Source organism: Trichomycterus rosablanca, chromosome 6 (genome assembly GCF_030014385.1).
Source record: "Trichomycterus rosablanca isolate fTriRos1 chromosome 6, fTriRos1.hap1, whole genome shotgun sequence".
In the NCBI taxonomy this organism is placed as follows: Eukaryota; Metazoa; Chordata; class Actinopteri; order Siluriformes; family Trichomycteridae; genus Trichomycterus; species Trichomycterus rosablanca.
The window spans coordinates 8,204,626-8,226,105 of NC_085993.1; the positions used below are offsets into that span (position 1 = coordinate 8,204,626).

Genomic DNA, 21,480 nt, shown 5'->3' on the forward strand with positions numbered 1-21,480 from the left:
ATATAGAAGAACCTCCATCTGGAGCAAATTAATGCTCATGAAGCACAGGTTATTATCAATCAAGGGAGACTGACACATTAATCATGTGCACCTCCGTGCCCCCTCTGCTGACCAAAATGGCAACACAGAAGGACTCGACTCTTAAAGCCGCCAAAGTATATTCAGCAGCTGCCACATTACACACTCGTTGTCTTTCAACAGACTCACTTTTGTATGGACTAACCCTGGATTTAGCTACATTTAAAATAGCTTTATTTATATTTGTTATTTCTAGGTTTAAGCTGAATGGTTTAAAGACAGTTGCTTATTGTAACAGAGCAAAAAAATCTCCTAAGAAGAATATGAACATGTCAACATGTCACTGTTCTTGTTTGTAGCTTTGTAAAAAACAAGGATGTCATTGTAGAGCATGAAGTCTTCAGCTGTATTAAAAAATTCCCCTCACACACATTCCACCTCTAATAAAATCTGCCTGATTATGATGGAGCCCGAAGAATCACAGTCCTGTAAGGTCCCTCCAAAAATAATTTTATTTTAAATTATTTTCTTTGTTGTGTTTTTTTATAATTTCACCATTTTACCCCCAAATACAACAATATAAGTCAAAGTTAAATTGTGGAGTAAAAGTAATATGGTGGAATGAATGCATTCATTTTAAACAAATCTCTTTGTATGACATTAATTAGGAGTCTGGTTTGAAAATATGAATTTGGGTCTATAAAATTAAATAATAAAACTCTAGGAAGTAGAAAGTCACCAGGAAAAGAATATTAATGCACAACAAATAAACCATAAACATCAACAGCTGATTATTTTCAACTTTTTATAGAAAATCTACTGAAAGGTGACCCATTTTGCTGAATTTTTATGACCTGTCCTGTAATCTCTAAAATAACTACATCTGTCTAATTACTATAAAATGGTCAAATAAAACTGGTAGTTTTTTAAACCCACACAGAGGACTTTACACCAGTCTGTACTCACAGTGCAAATGAAGTGATTTTACTGCTGGATTCATTTAAAGTAAAATCCAGTTTCCACATAATTTTATTATATTCATTCCAAAGGCAACTTTTAAACACTGTAAAATGATTTAATAATATTACTAGTTTATTCAATCAATATTTGATTAATATGATTTATATTACTGCTTGTACCAATGTATGCCCACTAAACGAAGTTATTGTACCACAGGGTTTTAAAGTAATTACTATCCAAGACTATCAGTCTATGGTTTTATTATAGTTATAATAGTTAAATAAGATATTTTGTCAAATCAACACAGATGACCCATACCATATTTAAAGTAATGTTACTCTAGGGTTATTTAATAGGCTAATTAAATCCCAAGCATACCAAACCAGCTTCATTTTAGCCATGGAAGCATGTTCCAAACACCGCAAAATGTTTAAATAAAACTAGTAACATCGTCAACAGTGCCAGTCTAAACCCAGAGCAAAAATAAAGCAATTTCTAAAGGATTATTAATTAATGAAGTAAATAAATACAAACACACATTTACAAAGAAGGACTTAGAAAATGTATTTGTTTTAAGCTTATTATACAAACAGTTCAGACGAGAAAGAAATTCTCTAATTGAAATTTTCTAATTTTTTAATTTAATCCTCTAGAACAGAATGATCAGTGATTTATGATTTGCTAAACTGCCGCAGTTGATCATCTTGCTAGTCTAATAACTTTAACTTTAGTTTGGCAGCAGATTAACTGATTGGTTGATCGAATGTTTGTCATCTCTAATCTCAGAAACTAAATATTGAAATATACCAAATATTCTGCTGGGAATATAATGATATTCATCAATTATATAAATGATGTTCATCAATTGATGCAAGAAGTATCAACAGATTGAAAAGCATCATTTATTCGTATAATTTATATTATTTGCACAATTCATGTTTGATTATGCTTAGATTGCACAGCAGAAACGTCCCAGTTGACTTAAAGCTGTGGAACAGCGTTTTTAATCAAATGAGCTGCAAAAGGCATTAACATAGATTCATCAGCTATAGTATCTACGTAAAGAATGAAGGTTTCATTGTTAAACATCAAACCTCTTGAATCCTAGTCCGATCTGTGACAGAGAGATTCCTTTCTTCATTCCTCAACCACTCAAAGCTTGTCACACAAATACTTAATTCATGTATTTCAATTTAACTCAATTATGGTGCATGGTACAGCTACACTCTGGACCTATTTAAGGAGCCATGTACATCCTCAAAATCCTAGTTTTTAGATCATTAGGACTTAACTGACCAGTAATTACTGACCAGTAATGATGAATGTGCAAACACATTACACAATAAATCAACAGCTCTACACAGCAACGCAACACAAAGACTGTAATTATTCATTGTTTTTTATTCATTGTCATTCCTAATAAAAAGTGAAAATTAGATTTTTAGCAAAATGAATTTAAACATCTTTTTATTGTGACTGAAACGCTTCGACCTTCTTCATGTTTATTTCTGAAATCATACCGACATTAAAGCGGGACGGAAGTTTTTCTATAGCAACCGAATCCACAGCTGTGTGTGTGTGTGTGTGTGTGTGTGTGTGTGTGTGTGTGTGTGTGTGTGAAGGAAGTAGGCAATGAGCTTCCTTCACACATACACACAGAGATATATCACCACAGGGGTTTGGGTTTGACTATACAATGTCCAAAATTGCAAATGATAAAATATTGAAGTAAACGTGTGCAGGTTAATGTGACTTGAATGCAACTTGCTTATACAAAATCCACACTGAGCTAAAGTATGCATTATATGTTAATGTACACTTTAAACATTTATTCTACATAAGCTGTATGACATTCTTAATCTTAATTAAACAACGAAACCAATGAAACCAGCAAGCTGTTGGTGATCTGCACCGTTTACTTAACATGGGTCATTCTTTTATTTCATGATCCAAGTCATCTAGAAAATGTTTATTTGAAAGGAATTTATGTTTTTATACTTATTATCATTATTATATCATTATTTTTTCCGATTTTATTTTTTTTATTATTAAGTAAGATTTTTTCAGCATGACATGAGCCTATATACTCTATGTATAAGTTTTAAAATGTAAAAAAAAAAAAAAAAAGTACAATTATTTGTTTTGATTTGTTTGAAAAGGCTATTTAGTCCAAAAATCAATTACAAAAATAATATACAGCCTATTACAAACCCCAAAGTCTTTAATCAGGTCTAAGTAACGTACAAAATAACGTACTAAGTAACATGCAAAATAACCTGGTTTGGTTTCTTTGCATTATTTCATGTCATTGATATATTTTTCAGCATACCATTTTGCTATAACATTAAGTTCTGCTCATTACTTTAGATACTTCTGGGAGAAAGAGAATCAATAGACTAAATCAATAGATTAACCAAAATTATTTAAACCTAAATGTACTGATCCTGTAAAAGCTTTCACTCTGCATCCTTTTCATTAGATTACTTATTATAAGGGATTTCATTAAAAAGCATAACGTACACAAACATTCACTAGCTGTTAAAGACTATTTATTAAGCAACCAATCAGAATTCAGATTTTTATTTTAACTCTTTGGATTTTTATGCATATTCAGGCGTAGTGAGGTATTAAACAAAGCCATTAAAAAGGAGAAATATATTTACTTTGCAAGAGAACTGATTAGTTTTCTCAGTAATAAGATCAAAATAACACAGTATAAGTATAATTTAACAACAACCAAACACTGCAAGCAAGTCAAAAACAAGTACTATCCACTACATTTGTATCAGGAATTGTTGTTTGTAAAGTAAATATATGATCAAAATGAGCACAAACAATGACATTTTATTTAGTTGGGATTACATGTATTGTTTTCGAAGACAGCTCTTATAATGTAAATATCCATTTAGCTACACATGCAAATACCAAGCTACTCATCGATCTGTGGTTGAGAAAGGGGGTCAGACATGAAATCCCTGTAAATGTTGTTTTTTTTGCATCCCTTTATCCACCAAATTCGATGACTGTATTATATTTAGACTTTTACTGATGAGATTTGTTCCAAATAATCGGAAAGACCGTGTCAGTGAACTCTCAGTGTTGTGTTTTAAATGGATTGAATGATCAGAATGAAGCTCTATCTGATGCACACTCGAGCACAGAGGTGATTCTGCTGAGTCGGATCATTTCCGTTCTCGAGCTGTGCGCAGGGCTCTGTTGCTAGGCGCGAGCCACGTTGCCCGGAAACGCACGGACCAATCATTTTCTTACAGCTCAACTCGCGCGCCCACGTACGGATGTCACCTCTGCTGCACTGCGACACCGCAGCGGCCAACCGCGCGCCTTCCGCTCCTCTGACGTCACAGCCCTCACCTGTTCATTAACCTGTTCACTAACGCAGAAAGAGCTTTCACAAACAAACACCAATAACCCTGACTGAATGAGTGACTGAATGAGTGACTGAATGAGTGACTGAATGAGTGAGATTTTTTATTAAAAATCTAATGATACGTTTTCTGTATAGAGCTTTAAAGATTTAACAATTGTAAAGCGAGCTGTATATATATATATATATAATAAATATATATATATATACGTTTATAAATATAACTATATATATACAGTATATATATATATATATATATATATATATATATATATATATATATATATATATATATATATATATATATGGATGGATGGATGGATGGATGGATGGATGGATGGATGGATGGATGATGGATGGATGGATGGATAGATGGATAGATGGATAGATGGATGGATAGATGGATAGATGGATAGATAGATAGATAGATAGATAGATAGATAGATAGATAGATAGATAGATAGATACTTTCCTGTATACAATATTTTTTTTTCTATACTATTTTTTCTATATTTTTAATATACTATTTACTTTTCTGTCTATATATATATATATATACATGTATATATATATATATATATATATATATATATATATATATATATATATATATATATATATATATATATATATATATATACATATATACATATATACATACACATATATATCAATATACTATATACTTTTCTGTCTATATATACTGTACATTTCTGTCTATAAAGACTTACCAATAGGTACCACGAATTAGAACATGTTCGAACACGTGACTCGACAGTCAGGAGGGCTTGGCATGACGTTTGGTCGAAATCTACTAGATGGGTTTAACTGAAGGTAAGAAATTTGACCATCAGTCCAACATCTGTATAGTCTGGTTCCAAATTAAGGGTAAGGAATCAGTAAATAAATATTAAATTACTTTATTTAGAATGTTTCTTTGTTCTGGTTGAAGAGGAACATTGTTGTATGTACATACATCACTGATCCTATGACACTTGCTGTGTGTCGTTTAGCACGTTTTCCTGGGATCGACGTTGGTTACCGGATCGTCGTTTCCTCCCACTTCCCCAAAACAAACCATCAAATGAAATGGCTGCTCTAACTTGTCTCTGTAGATGTAAAATGTAAATAAGGTGGGTGACTGTGTAAGTGTGTGTTGGCCTGCCATGAACTGACCCCCTGTCCAGCGTTCCTGCACTGCACCCCTGTCCCGGGAACAAACAAATAAAAACACACCCCAGTTACCTTCCTACTACCATTAACTAACTGTCTGTCTGTCTGTCTGCCTGCCTGTCTGTCTGTCTGTCTGTCTGTCTGTCTGTCTGCCTATGTGTGTGTACAAAACTTATAAAAACAACAATAAAACAATGATGATACAAAATATGATAATTTTTTGAGGGAAACAAAACTATATATTTCATAATTAATTAAATAATTATATAATTAAATAATTCATATATAATTACTGCTTGCATGAAGTAATAATTTGTAAATAAATGTAATAAAATTTTTATGCTTTAAAATGTCTTATTTATTTATTATCACAGTAAGCAGGCTAACAGACATAGCTAAATTAAACTCAACACACCTGTGTCTGTTAAAAGAAATAATTATCTACAGATCAGATATGCTGGCAGATTCAAATCAGTGAATTTTACCTGTTCACATGGAAATTCAAAGGACATGTGAATAATCAATTTATTTATTCTACATAGGTAGCTATTTGATGTCTGAGAGATTGTAGCCTCTGGTACCATTTGGAAGAGTGACCAAAATATTTAAGATGAGAGCAGACGTACAGGCAAAACATGTCCAAATTCACAAAATATAAATTAAAAAAATAATTTTAGTGAATTTACTTAATTTTACTTTGGCCATGACCATGGTTCATATGCAGATTTATTGTCAAGTCACAGTTTAGTTACACTAGTATACAGTATACAGGTTTGTGAGATACCTGGGAGCAGGGTATACTGTACAGTATATCATTTCATTGTTTAAACGCAGAATACATATAGGCTAAAAATACAAGAAATAGGAAGAAAATTCATTTGAAAACATGCAAAGCATTCAGACACTGAATTAGCTGAGATTATTAGTATTTAAAAGTTTATTTGAATTTTTCAAATATGAAGTGGCTGTAAATGCCTAAAATAAATTTGATTGATTTTTTGATTTGATTGATTGATTGATTACTTATTTGCAGCAAAAACGAAACAGGTGAGTTGTAATGATTTATTTATTACTTTATCCGTATATTGTGGTTGTTATTATTGTTGTTATTTATAACAATACTACAACTAATAATAATAATAATAATAGTAGTAATAATAATAATAATAACAATAATAATAATATTAATAATAAATTATTATTATTATTATTATTATTATTATTATTATTATTATCATTATTATTATTATTATTATTATTTTTTTTATTATTATTATTATTATTATTATTATTATGAAAGGTTTTGATAATATATTTACTCTGTGAGGGAATTCCAAGGTTGTTTCTCTACAACTTCTGTCTTTACTCAGTGGATGAATGATCTTCATTAACATGTGATTTCCTTAGAGCAGATAAACAGTGACTAATTTCCAGACTCGGGACCTTGTGTCGGTCACTAATGCTATAATCTGAGATGTATAACAGTAAATGTATCTCCAGTGACATTAGATGAAGCGGCTTTTCCTTTTAATAAGGAACAAATGCTGGTTGGCTGCGCGCCTGCTGGTGCATTTTACGGGAAATTTTAAATCAGTTTCACTCTTCACACGTCCTTCTTGGTTTGTGGAAAAATCCATTTTACATGAATGTGATTGTGTTTCCCCTTCGTAATTAGTGAAAACCTAAAGCGGCTACACTAACCCCCCGTCTGCGCTCGTATTTGCGTATAGGTTTTGCATCCTGTATTGTTTAGCTTTTTTCCACAAACCAAAACTGAGTCAGATTTTCTGTGGTGCGTTTTAACGTTTTAAAGCTCGAATCAAGTCCGGATTTTCCGTCATGTGGCTGTGCCTGGATTTCCCGAAGTTTCTTTTTACATGCTACATAAAAATCATGTTCATTTGATTGATTAACCAACGTGTGAGTGATGTTTGTTTAATGAATGTTGCTGAAGTTAATGCAATCATGTGAAATTATGTTTAGTTCAAATGCAAAAACAAAGAGAATCAGAAAGGTGGTTATTACATTTTCACATCACAGAATAAATATACACAATACTATTCTACATTAACTTGCTGATAGAAGTATAGTAAAAACGTTACGTAACACCAAGAAATTTGCTTACATTTAAATCATATTCCCATTTAAATATGTGCATCATTTCCATTTCCACTGTTGCATCAGGACAATTGTTGGAAAAAACATTATTAAACATAAATTATGTTAAACATTATTAAACATATTATTAAACATAAGGCAAAGTCATTTCTCAGTGCATATTAAAATTATTTTCTTATGATAGATAATAAGATTTAATTATTATTATTTTATTAATTACTATTGTATTTTATTTCTCAGTTTTACAATTTTCCATAATCTGATTTTGTGTTGGTGGATAAAACTAGATAGTTCTCTAAATTTCATTCAATTTGAACAAACAATAATAATAATAATAATAATAATAATAATAATAATAATAAAAATAATAATAAAAATAATAATAATGCTAGTAGATTAAAAAAACCTTCCATTAATCACTCAAAAAGATTCATTTAGTGCAACTTTTTATACAGCGTAGGTGTGTTTATTGAGTGCGTTTGGTGGATCAGTGGAGACATGGGAACACTGGCATCCAGGTTTAATTAATGTGGATATTTACCAAAAATTTTGTAAATTTTCAGGAAACATTTTAATAAAAAATGACCTGGTTACTTCAGGCTTACTGAACTTTTCAATGAGTTCCAATGACAGCAAGACACCATTGGGCCTTTGAGCAAGACCTTTAACTGTCCACTTCTTTAGTTCTGTCCTTTTATTAATAATTGCTTTAGCTGTGAACTGTTTAAATAAAAGCATCTTCAAAACAAATAAAGATTATTTTAGCTAACAACCACAAAATGAAGGTTCGGAATGTTTTGAGAAATTTTTCAGTTCTACTTAGACTATGTATATTATTTCGTGTATGATAAATTTGGGTTAAATGTTGGATTCTTAGGTCATTTTTTGATTAGTCTCCCAGATCAGCTAAGAAAATCTTCAAACAATTATTTTTTAAATAAAAAACATCCCATCTTTATTACACTAATTTAACTTCTTAATAATCACAATAATTAAAAATAATCTGTGATGCCTTCATATTTAGACTGCTATTTATTTACCTGTCTGCTTGTTCTAAATGTATGACGTCATCGGTAATATTTACATGTTTCATGTTACATGATTCATCTGATGCAGCATTAATGTGACGTTAAAGATGTCGCTCACGCCAAAGAAATGAACACCAAAGATTTAAACTCGCTTAGCCCTAAACCAGAGGGATATGAACATATATTATTTACAATCACTGATACATTCAAAACACAAACTAAATGTTGTTAATGACACTGCAAATAAAAGCCACGTTTGAACATCCCAGATTTAATCATTTTGGGTTAATTTATTTAAAAATATAGGAATTAATGTCAGCCAGGCCCCTTTAAAGATGGTGGGTTATTGCAGAGCCTTTGTTAAAGTTGTTTACAAACAAATTAAATGTCATTGAAGACAACTGAAATAAACATGACCATTAAACAAGAGTCTTAAAATATGTTTCTCATTTTCATTTTTGTTTACATCTAGACATGCTTTCTAAATGTATAATTTTTGGATTAATTTGAGTTAGTAAAGCAAAGTGCTCTGGTAAGTTTGTATGCTTATATTAAAGGCAAGAAAAATATTTTATGCTACATAATCTTGCAAAACGTAATTCAATATAAATTTAGTATCTTTATATATATTTTACATGTTTTTGCTTTATATATTGGGATGAGGTGATCGGATGTTGCTTGACCCACTTGTGGTAAAATGTGCACTGAAAAAAATAAATAATGCAAAATAAATTGCATCGACTTTATTAAATGCAGGAGTTTGTTTTTATTTTTGGACAGTGTTTTGCGTGGACAGTGTTTTGCGTGGACAGTGTTTTGCGTGCACACTAAACCCCTTTCTGATGAATTATCGGTGCATTTGAAATAACGAGCCCGCGTGATGGTGCACGTGAAAGTGGGAAATCAAGGCTGTGCGGATTGGTTGGTTAAGAGCAATGCAGATATTTACTACATTAACGCTGCACATTGTTCACGTTTACGGTGCAGATCGTTCACGCGCTGGGAATCATTTTGCAAACCCGACCATTTGCATTTTGCACCGCCGAGCGCCTAGCAACAGCTGAACCAATGAACCTCCGGTAAAATGGTTCCGTCCGGAGCAAGCGTGATGACGTCTCGCGCTGTATGTTGCACCGGCTGACTATTATGGGCTGTCTGGAATTGTGCAAGCGTCGCGAGAAAACGGAGAGAAGAGACGGGAGCGGAGCGGAGCGGAGCGGGCGGACTGGACTCGGCTCGCACGCCTCGCGCGGCTAAAGCTAGCGATAAACATGGAGCTGTCTGCCGTTGGAGAGCGCGTGTTCGCCGCCGAGTCCATCATCAAACGGAGGATCAGAAGAGTGCGTGCTGCATGCGTGCTTACACGTTGCATTTGTGTTTCCTGCATGCATGCATGCACGCATGTGTATGAACTGGTATTGTCATTATCGCCGCTGCTGTCGCTGCTGCAGCCTCAGCCTAACCCAAATATTCTCTTGTATTTTTTCTCTCTTGCATGTCTGATGATGGCGCGTGCAGGGTCGAATGGAATATCTGGTCAAATGGAAGGGTTGGTCATCCAAGTGAGTAATGTCGGACTTCATGACGTTTCAGATTTTTGTTGATTTATTTTTTGGCTGCCTGTCAAATCAGTTAGATAAAGCTGAAGCGGCGCGAGTGAACGCAAACGCACACAGGCTGGCAGGTTACTTTACACACGCATGCGCGCACACTTGGTTTTACCATATTTTGGCAAAATTATGGCGACGATTTAACCAAAGCGCCTTACAGTTGTGACCAGTTACAGAGCAAGCATTTAAGGGTAAAGAGCCCAACAGTGGCAACTTGGTGGTGATGGTGCTTCCTCCGATTACTAGTCCATCACCTTATTCACTGGGCCACCACTGCCCAGATAAATAAAGCTTTACCTACATACACCCAGACAATATAATGCAAAACAACAGCACACATACCTTAAAAATTTGCCATGCATTTAGTCACCTGGTTGCGTGGTAAAACAATTTATATATTAACTTGATAATAAATTCAAATCTTGCAGAGGCCATAAAATGCAGCTTTGCTATGTGAAGTATTCACCAAAGGAAACACCAACAGGGTAAACAGAAAATGGTCCACTCTGAGTTGATTACCCTCGAGGGGACTTTGTACTGTTACTCACGCACCAGTCATTTGTGCTGTCACTCCAGACTGATTATAGGAAAAAGATTCATTTAGAAACTATTTAATGAAGTTCACCCTACACCCATTCCCAGGATTCTTTGCAGTGTTTTACTCTTTTTGTAATAGTGACAGCAAACAGTGAGTTTTCCTTTAATTGCTGTTTAAGTACTAATCATAACATTTATTAATATTAAACCCTTGTGGGTTTGAAACAGACGTTGGAAGTGTGTTCTATGTCTGTCTTTCAAACCCCTTCAGTCTGAGCCCTTCAGATTAATCACTGCACAGGTTGTAGCTTTCATAAGGAAATTGGTCAGTCATGATCCCTTTAGAATTACACATTGTATTAATCAGGGTTAAAACAAGTGGAGTTGTGTATATATGTATTTATAATTATATTGCACATACAATATTTTTACACATTTTTAATGACAGGTACAGTACATGGGAACCAGAAGAAAATATCCTGGATTCACGTCTTTTTGCTGCTTTTGAAGAAAGGTAAGCTAAAACAGGTTGCATGCTGTAAAATCTGATTGTGACCTCAAGCTGTGGTGGCTTGAGGTCACAATCAGACTTGTACTTGACTTTCAAGTGGGCCTACCTGCCTTTTCAGGGAACGTGAACGGGAAATGTTTGGACCCAAAAAGAGAGGACCGAAGCTCAAGACATTTCTTCTAAAGGTAAAGCAAAACCTCAAGGTGTCTTGTCATTTTCAAATGATCAATCACACCAAGCATGTATGTAGGCTGGGCACTATGGGTATATGATATTAAAATCATGAAATTACACTAATACACTTTCTGGAAGTATCCTGAGTTAACTCTTAAATTCCTTTCTGTTTAGGCCCAGGCAAAAGCTAAAACAAGGTCTTACGAGTTCCGTGGTGAGTCTTCACGCAGCATTCGTGTGACCTACCTGAACTCGGAGCCTTTGGTAACACCAAGAGCCAGAGAGGGTCTCCGTGCTGTTGTTCCAACCATCTTCCCCCCCAGTACAGTAAACCGAGGAGAGAGCGTTCGTCCTGTCTCTTCAGAACTGTCTCGAGACCATCGTCACAGAGACCTTCAATCTCCAAATCCTATGAACCCTTTAGATGGGATCATTCGTGTGCCCAAGAAACGAGGTCGGAAACCCAAACTGTGGTTTAGGGAGGGTTATGCAAATGCTCAGCACTTGGAAAAATGCAAAATGGATGATTCCATGTCTGGAATCCCATCTAAAATGGCACGTCTGGAACTCGGGGAAGATGATGAGGACAGACAAAAAGCAAAGGTCCAAAGGCACCAGAATTCTCCTTTTCACCCCAGGACAGTTACTTCTGTAGACTGGAGAGGAACACGTGACCATTGCAAGCCTAGGGAAAATTCAAATCATTTTTACCACAAGCATATGAAGTACCTTAAACACATTAACAATCAGCATAATCAGCCATCTCTTATCGCCAAGATTCCTATGGCACGAATACATGGCACAACAGAGAGGCAAGACAAAGTAGAACAAAAACGAGAGGAGGAAGATGTATGGAGGCCCTGCTTCAGCAACCTAGAGACGGTCACAATCACTGATGTGACGACAAACTTTTTAACAGTGACCATCAAAGAGAGCAGCACAGATGAAGGATTCTTTAAAGACAACAGATGAATTTCTTCCAAACAGGCATGTGCCAATAATCACACAATATTTTACAACATTTGCAGTATTATGGAGACCAAGAAATACCATTGACTGCCTTAGTTGGCAGCAGTCTTGGGGCAGGTGAAGCCTGTCTCATTCTGCACCTTACACCCTTTTCAGAGAAGGCTCTGATCACATGACTTTCTTATAACACAAATCACAATGTGTAAATCTAATGGACATAAATAGAACATTTAAAAATCACATCTTTTCACTACTGTTGTCGATTTACCCTGCTTTTTCATAAATCATTTATTGTCCCAGCATTCTATAAATTGTATATAAAAGATATTTTATTTTACTTCTGGTGTTATACACTGAAGTGTGTGAAGCATCATGGTGGACAGGTGATGAAATAGGCCAGTGGTGAGCGATCTGCATGCACTAGAAGAGGTCAGCTGTGAGCTGACTTTAATGTTCAGATGTGTTACAGTATGTTTGACTCACAGAGTCTGTTTCTGTAAAATAGACACTTTTTATCAGAACGTGTATACTAAATACATAAAGCTGCTGCTCTTGAGTGTTTGATGTCATGAGAATTTCTAAATATTTTTAGTTCTAATATTTGTAATTATCTGAATTATTTCCTTGTGTTTCTGAAAATGTGCACATTTAAAAAGCATCTACAAACTTTAAACATTTGAAGTTTGGATCTTTCATTTCTGATCCCTCAGTAAAACCTTTATTTTTCTGAAGTTAAAAGTTGGCATACACTTGTAAGGGACTCGCAGGTCATGCTAGTATTTGGGGTTTAATCATTTCTACAACTGTTTAAGTGACTGAATAACTGGAACACATACTTTATAAAACAAAATGAACATACATAAAGCTAAATAGAGGCTGTCCTACAAAAAAGAAGCTGCTCTGATTCTCTTTTTTTACTCTGTGAACAGCAGCAAAAGTAAAGCTTTAAAGTATTAATTTTGGAGAAAGAACCTCTTTCTTTCACAGCTACCTCTAAGACCAATATGATGCTTGTCAACAGTGACACCAAAGTCGAAGCAGCTTTCAATTCTTGCCAGACCAGTAATCTTCCCCTCCCTGTTCTTGAATTACATTTGACTATATAGACACATGTCCTCTCAGTGTAAAATGACACCATTGTTCCATATTATTTGTAATAAGTGCAATCAAACTAGACATATTTACATGGGCACTAAGAAGACACCAGTTATGGTCCTGCATAATCACTAATAAGAAATGTGAAGGTCATGTCACAAAATTTAATGGAACTTTGTACACCACTAAATGATCCATCTAATGTGCTGTATTTTTAACGTAATTATTAAAAATATCTTGATAAAATTATTGATAAAATTTATTCTTTGTGTTCCAATCATTTACTCACAGATCAAGAAGAGTATCAGAAATTACTGAATATGTGTGCCGTCACTATAGCGGTGTTATTATTATTTTTTATTATCTTTGTGACGTGATATGCAGTTTGGAATGCAGCAGTGCCCTTTGGAGAAACATGCTGATTGTTACAAGGTCTGGGGTCTAGAAAGCAATTTAATTGAAGGAAAACTTTGTGCCAAAGAAAATATACTTTGGCACGCAATAAATAACAAATATATATATATACGTTTTGACATGATGTTTTGCTCATGTTGGACTGTAATATATTAGTAAAATTCTTAAATTACTGAAGCGCAATTACTAAAGTGCTACTTTATTTTTGTACTATTAAAAAGTCACAAAAAGAAATTATACATGAAAAACTAAGAAACATACTGGGTGTTTATTTCATATAGAGACTGTATAAGCAGAAAAGCTCCCTCACATGGTATTAAAAGAATTAAGGTTGCTTTGAAATCTAAGGTCTCCACAGATTAAAATTCGTTCTGAAAGTCTTGTAAACGACAACTTCTTTCAAATGAATTATTATTGTTAATCATTTTTACTGTTCCGAAACATGACAGCCAGACAAGGCCTGGATTATACTATACAGTATATTATTTACATCAGATTATGTTAATATGACTTTGCATGTTGAGCCCTATAAAATCCGATTTATTTATTTTACAGGCGACTAAGCTGTGATCTATATGTCTGTAAATCTTTTAAAACAATAATGAAGGTTTAAACACGATTTTACAAGGTTAAGATACTACTTTACTCAGAGCTTCTGTGACGGATTAAAAATGATCAATTACCGCTCGACTCATTACTCCTCATCTCTAAATGACGCTCAGTAATGAACATTCTGTGCAATATAAACATAGTGACGCACTGGGGAAAACCCATGACGAGTGTGACACGTTCATGACTTTTAAATAGTCACTTTTTTAAAAAATATTTTAAAAAAATTCCTGTCTTACCTCCAAAGATCAACACCATGCATTTTCCATCACAAGCGTTTTGCTCCGCGTTCCAAAGGAAAACACTTTCAGCTAACTGAACTCACAGAAAAGTCCCGTATTGATAAACATTACACCAGGAGTTCTGTTTTAAAACGCATTGTGAGTGCGTTACTGATTTTAGGTTAAAACTATTTCACTTTCAGCCATAAGAACATAATTATAGTATTTACACAATCATGGCAGGTTCTCTTTTATTCTCTGAAGGTCTTGGGTTCGATATAAACTTGGTCCTGGGTCCTTTCTGTGTGGAGTTTGCATGTTCTCCCCGTGTCTGCGTGGGTTTACTCCGGGTGCTCCGGTTTCCTCCCACAGTCCAAAGACATGTACGTGAGGTGAATTGGAAGTACTAAATTGTCCATGACTGTGTTCGATATAACCTTGTGAACTAATGAACCTTGTGTAATGAGTAACTACCGTTCCTGCCATGAATGTAACCAAAGTGTAAAACATGACGTTAAAATCCTAATAAACAAACAAACAAGCTCTTATTCTCTTCAGTAAACATGTAAAGGTGATAAACTTTGATAAACTGATATTGGATTATTTGCTTGAACATTTAAGGTCTTACTTAAAGATTTGATATACGTGCATTATTCTGAAGAACATAAACATCTTCTAAATGCAACTAATAAACCATACAACTGGATTATTTAATGGTTGCATAGTCTGCTCATTTTTTAATTTTCTTGAAATAGTTTAGGACCACAAGACACTTTTGTATTTATCTGCAAAACTATTGTTTATAAGAATTTGCTTTATTACTTGCTCAGGAACTGTACAATAATAATGATTATACAACGCATTATGAAATAGCTTAAGAATTAAACATAAAAGTCACCTGAAGACTTTCAATCGTATACTAAAATAAACATTAGAGTTAAACTTGTTTTTAAGCAAAGACAGTCTAAATACTTGGTGTCCTACGAATAAAGAAACATTAAAAAGCAAAGCAGACGTGAGCAAAGCGAAAAGACTGTAAGTACAGTTCTGATAATCAAATCATCATCATCATCGTCGTCGTCTTCATCCTGCGGATAGAAATAAGAAGTTAAATATTAGTACATTTTTATTTATACTAAAACAAGATCCAACATATCCAACACATCCAACGTATCAGATTCAGGTAAAAGGTAATTTAAAAAAGATTCAACAGTAAAATATTTTTGTGGTGCAAATCCATTATACATTTGACCCAAACTGACTCTTTGGGGAAAATAGAAATGGAACACTGATAGGTCTTCAAAGACTGAACCAACATTTCTCAACACCAACAACTGAAAGGATTTATTCCAGTTTATTATTTTTTTTACATGACCTCATAGCCCACACTACATTCTACAATTAGTTAATTCTAAAACAAGCTTAAATTTGAGAATTCTAAAATCCACCTGAAATCTAATACTCCCAAAAAAACAACAGCATTTTAGAACTTCCAAGCCAACCAAGATCTCTAGGATTAAAATAGTAAAACCATGTATTGTGTAACAAAGTTTTGGAACACTGGAATGAATCTAACTTTAGTGCATTTCTTTGGGCCAGACCTCAAGAAGAAGAAAAAGAAGCTTTTTTTTTTTTTAATTTCTGGGTACAGCAAAATTGCAGATCTTTCAGCTAAGCATGAATTAGACAAATACCTGAAAGTTTTAAATGTTAAGTTTTTGATGTGTATTTGAGAACATTCTGGAAACACTGGGTAATGTTCATTTAAAACTTTTGCGTAAGTTTTAATACAAAATTACATTCGCATTTTTTGTTTCTGATGCCATAAAACAATCCCCCCCTCCCCCCCCACACACACACACTTAAAATCTTCTCGCCTTGACGTTGTTGTCATTGATGATGGGCATTTCACTTACACGATGCCACTGGGTGATCAAACTGGGTAACCATAGTTACGGTCACAACGAGGATAGCAGTGAGGGTTCAACCAGTTTTCTATATTGGTTTCACGAGCTCTCAGTTCCAAATGCTGCAAATACAACAAGTGCTCCTACAGACAGAGAGAGAAAGTAGAGGATTAGTGGGTTAATACTTTACATTTTAAAGATGTAGTCAGTGATTTTTTTTTTTCAGATTTAAGCTATTGTCTTGCACTTTTTGTTCTGTGTTGCACCCTGGTCCTGGAGGAACGTTGTTTCCTTTCAATATGTACTTGTATATAGCTGAAATAACAATAAAACCTCTCTTAAACTAAGGTTGCTTTGCAGCTCAAAATAATCCCCCAAACAAACACGTTTCCTTTTTATTGCCTTGCAGGAAAGTAGAGACACCTGGTGGTGACATGTCTTCATTGGCTGGCTGTTGGCCTGTTTAGAGAGCCCAGGAAACCACGTACAGCTGTTCGTTGTTCATTAAGCAGTTGTTTTATTAAGAGTTCACTGATTAATATTTTATTTTCACCATTACAAATAAAATAAAAAAATGAAGTACTTGATGAAATAAAATGATTAAAACTATTAACACCTGCAGCTTCAAAACAAAAATCTAAGTCTGGGTTTGACTTCTGATGTGTTTAATGGACATCCATACTGTTAGTTATATGATAGACATCCAGCCTAGAACCCTGCATTCCATAACTGCAAACATGTCAGACTCGCATAAAAACAGCTTTTTTTAATAGTTTATCTAGTAAACACTAAATTCTTCCAACTGCACCTTTAACAGCTGCTCAAATATAGCAGAAGGTTTACATAGAACTACATTCACAGTGTATGCTTATTATTTTCACATTTCCTACTACTTCTGGAGCTAATTAACATAAAAACACAAATTAATTTATGTTACATGCATCCTTTGTCAATAAAAACTACACTATATGGACAACAGTATTGGGATACCCCTTTTTTATTTATTGAATGTATGTGTTTTAGCCACAACAATTGCTAACAGGTTTAATAAATAAATATATACAGGAAATCATATGGTTCCACCTTTGCAGCAACAGTTTAGAACTTTTTTGTTCTAGCAATACTGTGCTACTGTGCACAAAGCAAGCTCTATAAAGACATGAAGAATAGCCTGGTTTAAAGAAACTTCAGTGGTCTGGACAGAGCCCTGACCTCAGCCCCACTGAACAGATTTGGAATTAGCTGGAACATCAATTGAGGCTTTCTTGACCAACATCAGTGCCCAGCCACACAAATGCTCTTTTGAGTGAATTGGCAAAATGTCCACAGAAATACTTCTTGTGAAAAGCCTTCACAGAAGAGTGGCTGCTGTTCTTGCTGAAAAGCTCTCGTAGAGGTCACTCTATTTTAATACCATTTGTTTTTGAAATGGGATGTCCAACAAGCTTATGGACGGTTGTCCAAGTACTTTTGGCCACATAGTGTAAATATGTATGGTTGCTCAGTGTTTCCTGGTGATCAAAAGGTTGTAACTTCTACATTAAACCCCTGAAAAAAAGCATGCTGCAAAGATAGGTACTAAAACAGGACTTGTTATTAAAAGCGAGCCCATTCGCACACTTAACTCTAAATATCTTTATATTGCTGCTCACCTCAGATTATTCCCTTTAAAACCTAACCAAATTCACAGCGTTATGGCTAGGAACTATTAATCCTTAGTTTAGACCTAAGAGTCAAGATAATTTAAATGTAATTTAAAATGAACTCTACAAATGTAAAAAAGCAACTACAATTACCTTTACTTATTTATTCACCATAAAATGTTAAACTAGGGGGTCTGAGCTGTCTTGCATGTAAAATACGGTGGATAAATTTAAATAAACGAGTTGCTCTCAAAGATAAGTACATCTAGTGTGAGTATGTTTGTGGTAACTTGAGATAAGTGTAAGGATTAGAAACAGTGGTAGCCTAGTGGGTGGACCTTTGGGCTATTAAACAGAAGGTGGTGGGTTCGAATACCGGTTCTGTCACTGTTGGGCCCCTAAGCAAGGCCCTTAACCCTCTCAGCTTCAGGAATGCCATACAATGGCTTCCCCTGTGCTCTGACCCCAGCTTTACAACAAGCTGGAATATGCAAGACTGTACTCTATGTGTAAAGTATTTACGCCTGATGCCATTCCTGACACAACACCTTCTATTTATCCAGGCTTGGGACCAGCACTAAGGGTGCACTGATATGTATCACCGTAATGGCTAGGTTCACATTACACCGTGCACCTTCTGTATTGTAAGCCCTACCAGGGATTCGAATCCTAGAACTGAAGCACTGCTGTTACCCTTATCATTACACTAAAGCAGCCTACTAAAAGCATTTCATCTACTCTGAATTATTACAAGCTTTAACTTTATAATCTGCAGGTAAAATGATAAGATCACATTAGGAGTTTTTTTTTAGGGGGGGGGGGGGGGTGCTGATATTTCTATATAATAATGTGTAGTATTTGATGTGTTTGGTGACTGCAGGTGCAGGTTGGCTTTCGTACCCTCATAGGCTCGTCAGGGTAGCCTGGCTTCTGTCTCTTACTGCGAAGAAGTTGTTTAGCAAAACTTTATTTGATCACAGGATTGGCTTCTACATGAAATAGAACATTTTACATTAGTTCATATGTACTTGAATATGTTATAAAATGTAAGAAAATTATGCTGGTCCAACTGAATGAATTGTGATATAAAACACAGTGTAAAAGGTGCACTGGTCAATATCTAGATGCTAAAAAACCACCCAATGTAGCTTTAAAGCTTCATGGTCTGCATTTGTATTTTCCAAATATTGCTGGAGACTGGAGTTCATGGCTTTGGTTTCACTTCGTTCAGCATGGTCAGTGTGTTCCATGTACCCAAGTACAACAAAACAAAATTGATTGATTTATTTATAAATGCCTGAAATGTTTTTGGCTTTCCTATCCTCCATCCTGCCCCTCTCTCTTACCATCCCTCACCCTCTCTGTTTGAACACAAAGTGCTCATTCATTCCCCCCTCTGTCCCCGGGGAGCCCCTCATGACCTGCAGATCAAACCTGGAGGCTCAGTACTGGCAAAACAGCCACGTAGCACAAATATTCACACCTTCATTTCCACACAGTACACACTGCATGCAAAAACAGAGCTTTCATATAATATATTATTATAATGTATAATGTTTTGTATAATTTTATTACAATGTATTATATTATTTAAATGATTTAAGTCGTATTATTATTATTATTATTATTATTATTATTATTATTATTATTATTGTGTATTCAGTACAGCAGCAGTAAAAATATAAAAGATCACACTGTAGCACAGTGAGTGATTATAGATTTTTGTGCAAATATAGTCTAAATAAATTCAGTTTATTATTGAATCATACATATTATTAATATTAATAATATTTATAATATGAATATTATTTTATATTAGATTAACTTGGATTTGAATGGTTCATTTTACTTTCAAATGACTTTGTATCAATGTTTATTTATGCACAGTTTACATTTTTATTACAAGCTTTAATACATTGTTCAATTATTTGTCCCTATTAATCATTTTATTAATTTAATTAACATATGTAACTGAAGCAATATATAAATATAAACTTACATTTATATCTCAACATTTTACCAAAATGTATTTGATTCTTAACAGATTTTTCTTGCACCAATAACAACCTAGCCTAAAATACAAACTTTTTAAAGCACAGAAATTATATATTGTTTTGCATTATGAAAATAAGGACAAGAAAAAACATGCAAACCTGCGCAGAAGGTCAGTAGGACCACGCAGAGCAGCAACACCAGCAGCTTCATGATGAGATTTTGGTGCAGGAAAGCTCCTCCTGTACTGATTTAAACCAGATCCAGACGATCAGGTAGAACACGTCACATGAAACATGATCATTGTGGTCCTTCTGAAATTCATTAATTACATACAAACGCCCATAAATCATGTATTTATATACAGGCATCTAGTTACAAACTGTAAAATTAAAACTAGTGACGCTGGTTTTACCTTCACATCTAAACTAGAGTTGTTGTAACTAGGAGTGTCCACTAGAGGGTACCATTCATTAACACAGACATTAAGGCCAAAACTACTGTATTTACCTCCACTGTTTTTAAATGGCTTGGGGATTTGTGCTAATTCATAAGAGCATTAGTAAGGTGGTTGCAATGATGTTAGTTCACCTAGAACCTAGTTCACCACCTCCACAAGTCCAATTCATCTCAAATTTGGATGAAATTAAGGTCAGGGGTGTGTGCAGGCCACTTTAGTTCCTCCATACCAAGTTTGTCAAACTTGCTGGAACAAAAAAATACTGTTTTACCACCGCTTTATCTTATTCAGGGTCATGGTGGATACAATTCACCCGGTGAAGGGTAGGAAACAACTCAGACAGGTCGGCAAACACACACACGGCTCCAATTAACCTGACTGCATGTCTTTGGACTGTGGGATAAGAAACAATGCGCTCAGAGGAAACCCCCACAGATACAGGGAGAATATGCAAACCACACACAGAAAGGACCCAGACCACTACACCTGGGAATTAAACCCAGGACCTTCTTGCACACATTTTAGCAATAGGTGTGGCTAAAATACCTAAACACAGTAATTAGAAGAGGTGCCCCTATGAACAAACAAGGCCCATAAAGACATAGTTTAACAAATCTGGTGTAGAGATACTTCAGTGTCCTGTATGATGCCCTGAC

General features: G+C 34.6%; 2 protein-coding genes across 2 annotated transcripts; one reads left to right on the forward strand and one right to left on the reverse strand.

Annotated features, from left to right (window-relative positions):
- Positions 1-9,848: 9,848 nt before the first annotated feature.
- Positions 9,849-13,836, forward strand: cbx8b (chromobox homolog 8b). Its single transcript, XM_062997361.1, has 5 exons — positions 9,849-10,022; positions 10,201-10,244; positions 11,278-11,343; positions 11,459-11,525; positions 11,689-13,836. The coding sequence occupies exons 1-5, from the start codon at positions 9,954-9,956 to the stop codon at positions 12,484-12,486; spliced, it is 1,044 nt and encodes a 347-aa protein (XP_062853431.1). The 5' UTR covers positions 9,849-9,953; the 3' UTR covers positions 12,487-13,836.
- Positions 13,837-15,824: 1,988 nt separating this feature from the next.
- Positions 15,825-20,580, reverse strand: c6h17orf67 (chromosome 6 C17orf67 homolog). The gene is given in 4 exon segments (XM_062996572.1): positions 15,825-15,910; positions 16,739-16,872; positions 19,273-19,361; positions 20,526-20,580. Coding segments are annotated over 3 exon segments (258 nt in total). The 5' UTR covers positions 20,578-20,580; the 3' UTR covers positions 15,825-15,910; positions 16,739-16,755.
- Positions 20,581-21,480: the final 900 nt, after the last annotated feature.